The sequence below is a fragment of the Rhinatrema bivittatum genome, unplaced genomic scaffold, assembly GCF_901001135.1.
Source record: "Rhinatrema bivittatum unplaced genomic scaffold, aRhiBiv1.1, whole genome shotgun sequence".
Taxonomy (NCBI): domain Eukaryota; kingdom Metazoa; phylum Chordata; class Amphibia; order Gymnophiona; family Rhinatrematidae; genus Rhinatrema; species Rhinatrema bivittatum.
In genome coordinates, this window is record NW_021821123.1 from 60,441 (window position 1) to 73,702 (window position 13,262).

General features: G+C 45.6%; 1 protein-coding gene across 1 annotated transcript in view; it reads left to right on the plus strand.

Annotated features, from left to right (window-relative positions):
• Positions 1-13,262, plus strand: part of LOC115082472 (tubulin delta chain-like) — a gene marked incomplete at its 3' end in the record, with an annotated part of 55,898 nt that overhangs the window by 12,325 nt on the left and 30,311 nt on the right. Inside the window, 2 exon segments of the mRNA XM_029586698.1 lie at positions 5,095-5,207; positions 6,015-6,143. Coding sequence (XP_029442558.1) covers positions 5,095-5,207; positions 6,015-6,143 — 242 coding nt within the window.

Sequence of the window (13,262 nt, forward strand, 5' to 3'; positions counted from 1 at the left end):
TTGTATGTGTTAGGAAAAGGGGTATGTTTTATGATAATATCCTATTTATCGCAAAGTGTGCTATCTTAGCGCTTTGCATAGGTATTAACGCAGAGTGTGATAACTTTTTCGTACTTTGCGGTAAGTACCACAATTGTTGCAATTCCTACCTACAACCTCTGGGGGGGAGGGGAGAGAGCACCTAGCTATAAGGCCCACTTAGGTATTTATACCTCTATATGAGGCCCACCTAGTAACTCAAGGTGAGGTTTAGGTAGTAGTGTAGGGGTTAGGGGCCCCTTTGACATTCAGAGTGAGACGTATGAACAGAACAGTTCACTCTTGTGAAGATTTTATGACCTTCGGAATGAGGAAACGCACACAAAGATGACATTTGTACAATGACCTCTCAACCTTGCTTGATGAACTATCTGGGTAACATCAAGCTAGGTTGAGAGAATTGCACACAGTATTCAAGGTGTGGTCTCACCATGGAGCGATACAGAGGCATTATGACATCCTCCGTTTTATTTGCCATTCGTTTCCTAATAATTCCTAACATTCTGTTTGCTTTGTGGATCGACACAGCACACTGGGCTAACAATTTCAATGTATTATCCACTATGACACCTAGATCTCCTTCCTGGGTGGTAACTCCTAAGATAGAACCTAACATTGTGTAACTATAGCAAGGGTTATTTTTCCCTATATCCATTCACTTTGCACTTGTCCATGTTAAATTTCATATGCCATTTGGAAGCCCAATCTTCCAGTCTTGCAAGGTCCTCCTGCAATTCATCACAATCCACTTGAGATTTAACTACCATGAATAATTTTGTGTCAACGGCAAATTTGATCACCTCACTCATTATATCCCTATCCAGATCCTGTATAAATATATTAAAAAGAACTAGTCCAGGTTCAGATCCCTGAGGCACTCCACTGTTTACCTTTTTCCACTGTGAAAACAGACCATTTAATCCTACTCTCTATTTCCTGTCTTTTAACCAACTTGTAATCCACAAAAGGACATCACCTCCTATCCCATGACTTTTTAGTTTTCTTAGAAGCCTCTCAAATGGGACTTTGTTGAACACCTTCTGAAGTCCAAATACACCACATCTACCAGTTCATGTTTGTCCACATATTTATTCACCTCTTCAAACAAATGTAGGAGATTTGTGAGGCAACATTTCCCTTGGATAAATCTATGTTGGCTGTATCCAATCAAACCATGTCTATCTAAATGTTTTGTGATTTTATTCCTTGTAACAGCTTCCATGATTTTTCCCAGCACTGAAATCAGGCTCACTGGTCTAATGTTTCCCAGACCTCCTCTGGAGCCCTTTTTAAATATCTGGGTTTCTTTGGCCACCCTCCATTCTTCAGGTACATCGGATGATTTTAATGATAGGTCTCAAATTTTTACTAATAGTTTTGAAATTTCATTTTTAAGTTCTTTACCATCCTCTCCAGGTGATTTACTACTCTTCAGTTTGTCACTCAGGCCTATCACATCTTCCAGGTTCACCGTGATTTGGTTCAATTGATCTGAATCATCACCCATGAAAACCTAAAGGCTAAAGAGGTTAAGACTCTTCATCTTGGAGAAGAGACATCTGTGCGTAGATGTGATAGAGGTTTATTAAATCATGAGTGGAGTTGAACAGGTGAATATGGATCAGTTGTTTACTCTTTCAAAAAATAAAACGACTTGAGGTCCAGGATGGGCCTGAACGTCCCCTCTTTCTTGGGGACGATAAAATAAATGGAATAATGCCCAGTATTTATTTGTTGTGGAGGCACTGGGGTTATGGCCTTGAGGGCCAGTAATCTGGTCAGTGTAGTTTCCACTGCCACCCTCTTGGAGGGGTCGTGGCAGGGGGATTCCACGAACTTGTCCGGAGGGGTTCAGAGGAAATCCAGGTAGTAGCCCTCTCGGATGATGGTTAGGACCCACTTGTTCGAAGTTAACTCGACCCATCTGTGGTAGAATAGGGCAAGTCTGCCCCCTATGGCTTCTTCCTTTGGACGGATCGGCTGATTCTCATTGTGGGGTGCGGCTGGGGCCTGGACCCGAGCTGGTTCCCCTTTTGTTGTGCTTGTTCTGAAAGGACTGGTTCCTGCCTGTAGGACAAGGTGCTTGATAAGTGTTTCTGTATGGATTGAAGCGCTGTGAACCTCTGCCCCTGGAGGGTTGTGGGAAGGGTCGCTGGTTTCTCTTATTCCTGTCCTACTGTAGCTGCGGCAGTGGGCACTCGCCCCATTTATTAGCCAGTTTCTCTAGTTCACTGCCGAACAGGAGGGATCCCTTGAAGGGCATCCTTGTGAGTCTCATTTTGGAAGATGCGTCAGCCGACCAGCTTCGGAGCCAGAGTTGCCTCCTGGCTGCCACAGCTGATGACACTCCTCTAGCTGCGGTGCGCACCAGATCGGAAGCAGCATCCGCGAGGAATGATACTGCTGGTTCCATGGCTTCCCCAGGAGTGTTGCTCCTTGTCTGTGATAGGCAGGCACGTGTCACCATGGTGCAGCAGGCCGCTATTTGTAGGGACATAGCGGCGACGTCAAAGGACTGCTTAAGGATGGATTCCAGACGTCTGTCTTGAGCATCTTTGAGTGCTGCACCTCCCTCCACTGGGAAAGTATTGTGCTTCCAGACCGCGCAGACCATGGCATCCACTTTTGGGCATATCAGAAGGTCTTTGGCCGCCGGGTCCAGAGGATACATGGTTGCCATAGCCCGTCCCCCTTTGAATGTAGACTCTGGAGCAATCCATTCCAGGTCAATTAGCTGTTGAACGGCTTGTAACAGAGGGAAATGGCGGGAGGTTTGATGGAGTCCCTCTAGCAGGGGATTCGTCTTAGGCTCCCCTGAGGCACTTGTGTCCGGGATAGCAAGCTCCTTCAGGCTGTGGTGACCAGGTCTGGAAGTTCGTCCTTGGTGAAGAAGCGTCTCATGGTCCGGTGAGACTCTGTCCCCGGAGGGAATTCCCCCTCCTCCAGGGGCTCTGATTCCTCCTCCGAGTTGTCTGTGACCCCGTAGGTGGGGCTTCTGGGCGGTGGATTCACTTCTCTGGGCCTAGAGGGCCCAGGGCGTAAAGGTCCTCTGGTGAAGGCTGTGGCCGTGTTATCGGAGTCTCCGTCTGCGGGGCGGTAATCAACACCCTACGCCGAGCACGCAAGTTCTCCATATCTCTAACATACATAAGGATTTGGAGCGTATTCGAAGCCTGGTGCGAGGACTACGACATCATACCACGCTCAGTCAAAATTCCTGCTGTCTTGAAATTCCTACAGATCAGCCTACAGAAGGGATTGTCCTTCAACTCCATCAAGGTACAGGTGGCCACATTATCATGCTACGGAACCAAGAGCGACAGCATAGCCTCTCACCCGGATGTTTCACGCTTCCTGAAAGGAGTCAAGCACATCCGCCCACCCCTAAAGTGGCCGATACCTCTTTGGAACCTCAACCTGGTCCTGGATTTCTTAGCAGGAGGCTCTTTCAGACCTCTCCGCAGCCTGTCTCTCCGACTATTAACTTTGAAGACAGCTTTCCTACTGGCAGTTTGTTCAGCCCGTCGTATATCCGAACTATAAACACTGTCCTGCCATGAGCCGTTCCTCAGGCTCAACCTGGGAACCACCCAGCTACGCACGGTCCCCTCGTTCCTCCCCAAAGTGGTGTCTCACTTCCATATCAACCAAACCATCTCACTACCATCGCCGGATGAGCATAAGAATTCGGAAGAGGATCGAAGTCTACACCACCTCAACATTGGCAGACTCCTATCCAGATACCTGGAAATGTCGGAACCCGTACAAAAAACGGACCACCTATTCGTCCTTCACAGCGGGAAGAGGCAAGGGGAAGCGGCCTCGTGAGCAACCATAGCCCGCTGGATCAAAGAAGTCATCAAGGCGGCCTATGTAGAAGCAGGAAAGCCGCCCCCTCTACAAGTCAAGGCCCATTCTACTAGAGTCCAGGTAGTGTCCTGGGCAGAAACCAAGATGCTGTCACCCGCCGAGATCTGCAGGGCGGCGACATGGTCCTCCATCCACACTTTCTCCAGGTTTTACCGCCTGGAATTTCAGGCTCGGGGGGACACAGCATTCACAAGGGCAGTACTAAGTGGGTCACGGGCAGCCTCCCACCCAGTTCAGGAGTAGCTTTTATACATCCCATTGGTCCTGAGTCCATCTGCTACACGCTAGGAAATGGAGAAATTACTTACCTGATAATTTCATTTTCCTTAGTGTAGACAGATGGACTCAGCATCCCACCCACGGCTGCCGTTACTCATGGAATTCTCGGGGGACGTCCCCGGGAGCGAGTGATTCAAGGGTAAGCCATGCTTTCCTTTATCTAGGACACCCATCCTACCAGGTGTCAACATTTCCCGGTTGAGGGCACTGGCGGTCTCTAGCTATAGCCAATTCAACCAGTCCAAGTTAATCAAGTTATGAAGTTATTCAAGTTATTCAAATTAGTCAGTCACACATATATCCACAATGCTTTTTGAGGAGAACACTGAAGAGCTGCACTTCCTGCAGGGCTATATGTACTAGGGCTGATGTCAGATTGAAATCTGATCCATCTCCAACTGCTATCAGGAGTATACTATACCCACTGGTCCTGAGTCCATCTGTCTACACTAAGGAAAACGAAATTATCAGGTAAGTAATTTCTCCAATTTTCCCATAGTCATCTGTTTCACCGACCGCCAAGTTCAGGACCCTTGTTGGTAACTATTTGATTCAAATTTCCTGCCACCCCCTGCCATTGATGCGGAGAGCAATGTTGGAATTGCATCAAAGGTGAGCATAAGGCTTAATGGTTAAGGGTAGTAACCGCCACATCAAGCGATGCTTGTTTACCCAGACTGCACAGATCAATGCCTTGTTGGATGTCTCAATGTAAATCCTTTTTTCCACATTTCTCTCTGCCATTGCAGTAGACAGTTGTCGTAGAAATGAGGCCATGAGAAAGAGACCTTAGAAATGAAATTAAGAAACGAGTATTTTATACTTTGAGCAGGCTCCGTATTACAACTACTTGGGACCTATTTTATATTTTAATGTGTTTTTATTCGATTTTTTTCTCTTTCTCAGTTCAGGACAATGTCTGCTGTATGGCTGCAATTGGGCCAATGTGGGAACCAGCTAGGTCTGGAGTGGTGGCAGCTCCTTACCAATGAGAGCGCTGCCCATCAAGAGTCTGACAGGTAATTTTGAAGAGAGGATGAGCCCCTAGGCTGGGCAAGGAAAATTGGAGAAAACCCCCGCCACTTTTTCAAGACTTTTTTAAAACCTTTTTCAGGAGAAAGCATACACTGTTTGGTGGATAGCAGAGCTGTATTCCTATATGGGAGAGCCATGTGTTAGGCCTACATGCCTCTACATTGGGGAGTAGTAGCTAATGCCTTTATTAACATGGGATTTAAATGGCGATGTGCTAATTTGCACACACCTTTTTTGTGTGCAAAACTTGCTAGTTTGCACACAAAAAATGTCTGCATTCATGAATAAAACAACATATAGCCTAGTGCACCTCATTCCATAGAATCCTTAGGAAGTTAGGAACCAATATCATCCTCTCTGAAAACTGACTACAGCTAAACGCCTAAATTTATGATCTCAATTTCACTAGCCACCTAAATTTAGGTGCTTGAAATGTAGGTGGCAACCGGAATGGAGGTAGGGCAGAGAAAAGAAGTTGGGAGCTTAGCACTGATTTTCAGGACTGGGCACCTAACTTAGGTTCTTGAATCTAGGCAAATGAATTGAGGGCCTACATTTAGATCCTAAGTTTTAAGTGCCTATATTTAGGAAAATTTTCAACCCAAAACACAGGTCCTTAAATTAAGCTGAAAATCTGTCTAAAATTTAGGCCCAGAGCATTCTTTGATATTGATTCCAGTGAGTCTAGATCGATTGTGCAGTCACTTTTAGACATGAGTATTAGTTACACTGGCTGAACAAAGCCATCCTTGCTGTCCCTCTCACCTCCTCCTGTGTTCTGACTTTACTAGATCTCCCTTTTCTTCTTCCTGCCTTTCTCTCCTGAGACTTCCCCGCCACAACATTTTGGGAAAGGGGAGGAGAGGAAGAAACTGTCGTTGCAGCAGTATTGGATTAAAGTCTGGAGGTCATCCTGCCAGGTAATCAGAAGCGGGGAGAGGGCTCCCTTGCACTATATCCAGAGAAGGATCCTCTTCCTAACCCATGGAACAGGATCTCTATTTCCTCACAGCTGCTTTAGGTTCTCTTCTTTCTCTCCCTTTCCTCCTGCTCTTCAGCTATAGCTGTTGTTTCTGGGGGATACTAGGTCAAAGAGAGGATTTTTTTTCCCCCATTTCTCTGTGGCATTGAAAAGCCACAAATTGGGTTTCTTGGGCCAGGAGAGGAGCAAGAAATCCCATGGGAAGCTTTCACTGTATGAGGACCATGCAGGCAAGCAGAAAATATGCTCCAGGTCAGGTGAGACCCAAAATATTTATTCAGGTAGGAGGAAGGCTTGTTCATGGGGCTAGAATATCTCCAGGAACAGTGTTATAATAAAAAAAGAAAACATCAGTGGAAAAATGTTATAACACCTGGGAGAAAAATCATTAGAAAAGTCATTTCCCGTCAATAGCAGGGCTGAATTAGCCATGCTGTCTGGGAAGCGTCGCGACCCGAAGCAGGCGGAGTCTCCTCAGCTAGTAACAGAGCCTTGACTCTGTGCGTCCGGGCGGTGGTGTTCCTGCGCAGTTCTCTCTCCTCTTCAGTTTTTTTTTCAGCTAGCTGATCGCACGCGGGGTTATTCTCTCCTCACAGAATATTTTTTTCAGTGATTTTCGCTGTTTTTTCAACTTTTTCATTCCAGATGGCTCTCAAGCCGTCTGGATTTAAATATTGTCAATGTGGCAAAATTATGTCCGTTACTGACGGACATAATGATTGATTCTGTTTAGGCCCAGATCATGACCAAAAGTCATGTCGAGATAGCGGTCGCATTTCTCCTCTGGCAGAACGCCACCGAGCAGCGAAAATAGAGCAGCTGAAGATGGGTTCCTATGCCCCACCTACATCGGCCCATTCTTCGCTGGGACCAGCAAAGACAGGTAAGGCCCATACAAAACGGGCTTCCTCCCTCGGGACTTCCGAAACGGGAAGAACCAAGCCGCGCTCTAGGTTGGGGTTTCAAAAGCCCCAACTGCCCTCGATCCATACAGGGGCTCCGGAAAAGAATCGAGGAAAGGGAGCTGCGTCGAAGAGTTCGGGGCTATTAAAGCCAATCGAACCCCACCTTTCTGCGCTGAAAAAACAAGCATCTACGACGCACGCTCTGGCACATGTGCAGAGCATCGATACGATGCAGGACGCTACAATGCAGGACACTACGACACACGGCGGCGTTTCAAAGCAAGGCGCCGTTCCGAAGCACAGAGCCGCCTTGAAGCACGGCGCCACCTCGAAACAGGACATTGCTACGAAGCAATGCTCCATCACGAAGCAGGGGGGCCGCCATAAAGCACACCATTCAGTTAGAAGACGACACCTCTTTGACGCATGGTGCAAAACAGGCCATATACACAAAACATTAATCAACACTTGAAACAGCCACCAAGAAAATACCTACGGGGCATGCTTCACTCACGCAATCTCATAGCAAAATACATCCTTCTTTTTTGGAACATACTCCTTTCAAAAGAATAGCAAAGCGAAAGCATCTGGAACATTCTCCTACTTCCTCTGCATCTAGCTGGGAAATTGAAGTGGAACTTCTCTCCAACGCAGAATCAGTTCCCTCACAACATTCTCTTCTCAGTACATGCTCCTTCTCAGCAGGATCAGCACTACCTACACCAAAACAGGCCCACGCAACTTCCAACATTTACAGTGGGAACACTTCACTGGAGGATACAACACTAAATGCTATTTCTCCTCCACACAAAAGGCAAAAATTACACATCCCTCCGCAAGGAACTCTTGCAGCATCTGCAATGTCAAAAATATCAGAAGTGCTATCCTCATTTTTTCAAGACCTGGAACAAGGAAAACAGGTTCCACCAGCGGTCTCTCCACACACTTCAACACCCCCTTCACCGGATCCTCTTACAGGGGACAACAGCTCAGAACCCGAGCACCACCCAGCGAGCCCTGTTTCGCAGGTTTCTATGGTTTTGTCTAACTCTTCTACTGGATTTCCCTTGGACCCCCCCCCGGAGGGACCACAGGAGCCCTATTCTCCTCCTGAGGACTTAATCTATTCCAAATTCACTGAGAAAGTAGGTACCCTCCTCCAAGTTCCAACAGGATGAATCCCAGATCCTAGAACTGAAATGATGGGCATTCTCAAAATTTTTGAAAACCCGGCTGAACCAACTGCCCTACCACCGCATTCGATATTGCAAAACCTCCTTTTAAAAAATTGGAAAATCCCATTTTCCACGACCACAACCTCCAGGAAGGTTGACATTAAATATAGGATTTGTAACTCTTCAATTTACAAATCTCCTCAACTTCCTCATCAGTCGGTAGTAGTAGAGTCAGCTCTTGCAAAAGCAAAACGCTCAAAACTACACTCCAACACCCCTCCAAATAAAGAACATAAATGTTTGGACGACTTTGCAAAGAAGGTTTATCACTCCTCCATGTTGACATCTAGAATTCAACACCATCAATTTTATACTGCACAATACTTATTTGAGACTCTTCAAAAACATCACCCACTTTGTCTTTCACAAGATAATAATCTTCCACAACCATTCCTGGATTTAGAGGAAGGACTTAGACATTTGTTCAGATCCGTTTATGAGTCATTTGAGTCCTCTTTGAGAACCTCCGCTTCGGCCATAGCCGCCAGGTGTCTAGCTTGGCTTAAAGCAAGCACTATTCGCACGGATGTCCATGACAAGCTGGCAGACATTCCATGCGTTCACAGACAGTCTCCCATTTGAAAGAACAAAGTGCAGCGGTACAATCTCTAACCTTCACATCGGAATCTCACAAATCTCAGCAGAGATATTTTCAGCCTTACCGTCATCAGTATTACCCATGGTCATATTCTAGACCATACGCACAATATAGGCCACATCCATATGTACCTCCCAGGTCCACAGCCCAGGCTACACCCAGGGAAGACCCAGACAACAGAAGCAAACAACGACACCACAGCAAAAATAGCAATCGTCTTTTTGAGTTCCATCCAGCCACCGCCACCTCCAGATTTCATAGGAAGGCATCTCCAATTTTTTTTTTTTTTATTCTTTATTTATTCATTTTCAATACATAAAATACTATTTGCTTATAAAGAAATTCAGTGGGTTCTTAATGTCATAAACATTAATGTCTTAATGTCATAAACTCCTAACTTTACAATAATCCTAGTCAGGAAAAAAGAAAAAAAAATTTTTTAAACAAATAAGTATTCAATAACAATTTTCGACCATTAGTTCCCACTCCCAGCAGAATATATAGTACAGAGGAGATATGAAATCTTTTAAGGAAGTTCAGCACAGGAATAACCATATAAACTGTAATGGAAGTTACACATTACAAACAATCCATATCAATCTTACTGGATTAAGATATTAATTTTCCTGACTTCTATAAATTCTTTTAACTGATCAGACGTAAAAAACACAAAGCGTTCATCACCCTTTGTCAGGAAACATTTACAAGGAAACAAAATTTTAACTGTAAAGCCCAGCCCAACTGCCTCTTGTCTGAGGTTTAAAAAACCTCGACGCCTGGCCTGTGTGGCTGGGGCTAAATCTGGAAGTATTTTCACTGCTGCATCATGGAAATTTATTGGATATTTCCTAAAATATGATTTCATCACCATGCCAATATCCTTCGTTGTAATAAAAGATACCAGAAGTGTCCCCCTGCTAATCACTTCTAAGGTAGAATCTTCCAAAAATCCTGTCAAATTCCCTGCAAAGGGAACATTACTGGCACTTTCCATCCATCTTGACAAGGGAAGAAAAAAGCAAGAATTAATAGATGGAAAATTTGCTTCAGTTATTTCCAGCTTTTCCAAAAAGAATTTCTTTAGAGTAGTGTAGGGAATCTCCCCCACTACTCTCGGAAAATTTGTCAAACGTAGATTTAAATGTCTGGACTTATTTTCAAGAAATTCCATTCGCCTGGATAACACCTCACGGTCCTTAATCACCGCTATCTTGTACTGCTGGAACTCATTGTCTTTCTCTTCCAAACCATTAACTTTTCCTTTCAGGAAATCAGCAGATTTTTGAAAACTTTGTGAATTAGATTGTTCCATTTTATAATTCAAAGAATTTATTGCAGAAGCCATCCCAGCCATAAAATCCCAAAGAGAATCTAACGTCACCTGTGCAGGCCGCATTGGTATGGTTATTAGCTCCTTCCTGAAGGTATTTTCTGTGTCCATACCTCCTTCCAGCCTTCCGCTGGTTTCTGATGGTCCTGCTGTTCTCTGTCCTCCCACTGGGCTCGAGGTGAAGAGTCCTGGGTCGACACCTTCAGGAATCTGCAAGGGGCTTTCTGAAGCAGTACCAGTTTGAGACGCCACCGGTTCCTCCCTCTTCGGCTCCTCACCAGCTCTCGGCACAGGCGGTTGCCTCTCCTCCGGGCTAAGAGACACCTCCCCTGCCAGCACGAACGGCTCTCCCACGCCATCGTGCACATCAGCTTCCTCGGTTCTCCTCTGTGGGACTGTAGAGCACATAAAACCGGTTATCTCTGGTTGTAAGCTTGAAGAGGGAGTCGACACGGACGGGTAAGTCCGTACTTTCCCTTTTCTTTTAGCGGGCATTCTTCAAAGGGAAAATTAACAAAGTTCCAGAGAGCTCCGACTTAGAGCTCAATGCGTGCCGCCATCTTAACTCCTCAAGTTACACTCCGTCTCCAATTTTTTCTAAACCACTGGGAAGCCATCACTTCAGACAAATGGGTGATCAACATTATCCGGGACAAGTTATCATCCAATTTCAGAGGGATTCCACCCCTTCCTCATCTCTCTCCAATACGGGATGCACCTACCCATTCATCATCCCTCCATGTGGAGTTATCCAACCTACTACTTCAGAATTCTATTCAAACAATCCCTCTTCAACATCAGAATCAGGGATTTTATTCCCCATATTTTCTAATTCCAAAAAAATCAGGAGGCCTCTGGCCTATACTGGATCTCCGTCTCCTGAATAAACATATTCAGAAAGAGAAGTTCAAAATGACCTTTCTCAAAAATATCCTACCTCTGATACAACCCCAAGACTGGCTATGTTCCATCGACCTGAAGGATGCTTATTCCCACATACCAATTCACCCTTCCTCTTGGCAATACCTCTGTTTTCAAGTTCAGAGTTCGCACTACCAATACAAGGTACTCCCATTTGGTCTGTCCTCAGCCCCAAGGGTATTCACAAAATGTCTAGCAGTGGTGGTGGCTCATGTCAGGAAACTTTCGATCCAAATATTTCCTTATCTGGACGACTGGTTAATAGTAGCTTCCAATCCGACCACCCTCAAGACGCACACGTTACGTACAATCAATTGCCTTCAAACGTTAGGATTCCGAGTCAACTTCGAAAAATCCCAACTCCAATCTACACAGATACTTCAGTTTATAGGAGCTCTCATCAATACGATAGAAGAGAGAGCCTATTTTCCATCAGACAGGATGCGCACTACTATGACTTTAGCGCACAGCCTATTCAACAAACATCAAGCATCTGCACGCCAAATCCTTCAACTTCTAGGGCATATGGCGGCAGCCATCTACGTAGTTCCCCACACCAGACTGCACATGCGCCGCTTACAGTGGGGACTAAAGCACAGTGGTCTCAGTTTCTACAACCGCTCACCTCCAAGATTCACATTACCAACACGATGAAGGAGGACATTCGATGGTGGCTCTCTCCTACCAACCTATCAATGGGAGCCCCTTTCCGTCTACCTCCGCATCAGCTCACGCTTACTACAGACACGTCCAGGAAAGGTTGGGGAGCCCACCTAGGAGACCTAAAGACACAAGGTCTCTGGACTCCCCAAGAGTCTATGTACCAGATCAATCTCTTAGAACTTCGGGCGATCTGGAAAGCACTTCAAACCTTCTTCACTCAAATCCAACACTCAAACTTCATGGTGTATACCGACAACAAGTGGCAATGTTCTACATAAACAAAGAAGGAGGATCCGGTTCTTGGATTCTGTGCCGGGAAGCACTTCGAATACTTCATTGGACTCTCAAGTTCCAAATCTCCCTCCAAGCCACTTACCTTCCTGGCCTAGACAATATCACAGCAGATCATCTAAACCGAGTTTTTCATCCACATAAGTGGACCCTGAATCCAGAGGTAGCGGAAAACATTTTTCAGCAATGGGGTTTTCCGTCGATAGATCTTTTTGCCACAGAAAGCAACAGACAGGTTCAAACCTTTTGCTCCATTTATCCCAGCAGCATACGGTTCGCCCCCGATGCCTTCCTCATTCCATAGATGACAGGCTTGATGTATGCTTATCCTCTCATTCCATTAATTTCTCGGACAGTTCAGAAGTGCATACAGGATGTGGTGGACATGATACTCATTGCTCCAGCATGGCCAAGGCAGCCATGGTATGCGTATCTGAAACGGCTTTCCATACGCCCACCAATACTGCTACAAAACCGTCCACATCTGCTAACACAAGAAGGAGGCTCTCTTCTTCACCTGATGAATCAACCGTTCCATCTCACAGCATGGAGATTGAACGGCAGGTATTGAATCATCTTAATTTACCCACAAGTGTGGAAAACATCCTAATTGCATCCAGGAAACTTTCTACCAGACGTAACTGTACAGGCAAATGGCATCGCTACCTATCCTGGTGCACTCCTAGGAACATAAATCCTTTCTCTGCTACCGCCTCACAATTATTACAATATCTCACACCCTATACGAAGCGGCTCTAGCTACCACTTCAGTCAGAGTACACATTAGAGCTATAGCAGCGTTCCATGAACAGCATAACGATCTGCCTATCTCGAATCACCCATTAATATCTAGATTCATGAAAGGCACGTTACGTCTTCGCCCGCCAGTGACCAAACCACCGGTACCATGGGATCTCAACATAGTTCTGGAACAGCTCATGCTATCACCCTTTGAACCATTAGAGACCAGCCACATAAAATATGTGACATGGAAAACAGTTTTTCTAGTGGCTATTACATCAGCACGGAGGGTCAGTGAACCCCAGGCATTAGTTCACTACTCCCCCTATCTAGAGTTTTACCATGACAAAGTGACACTCCGACCTCATCCTAC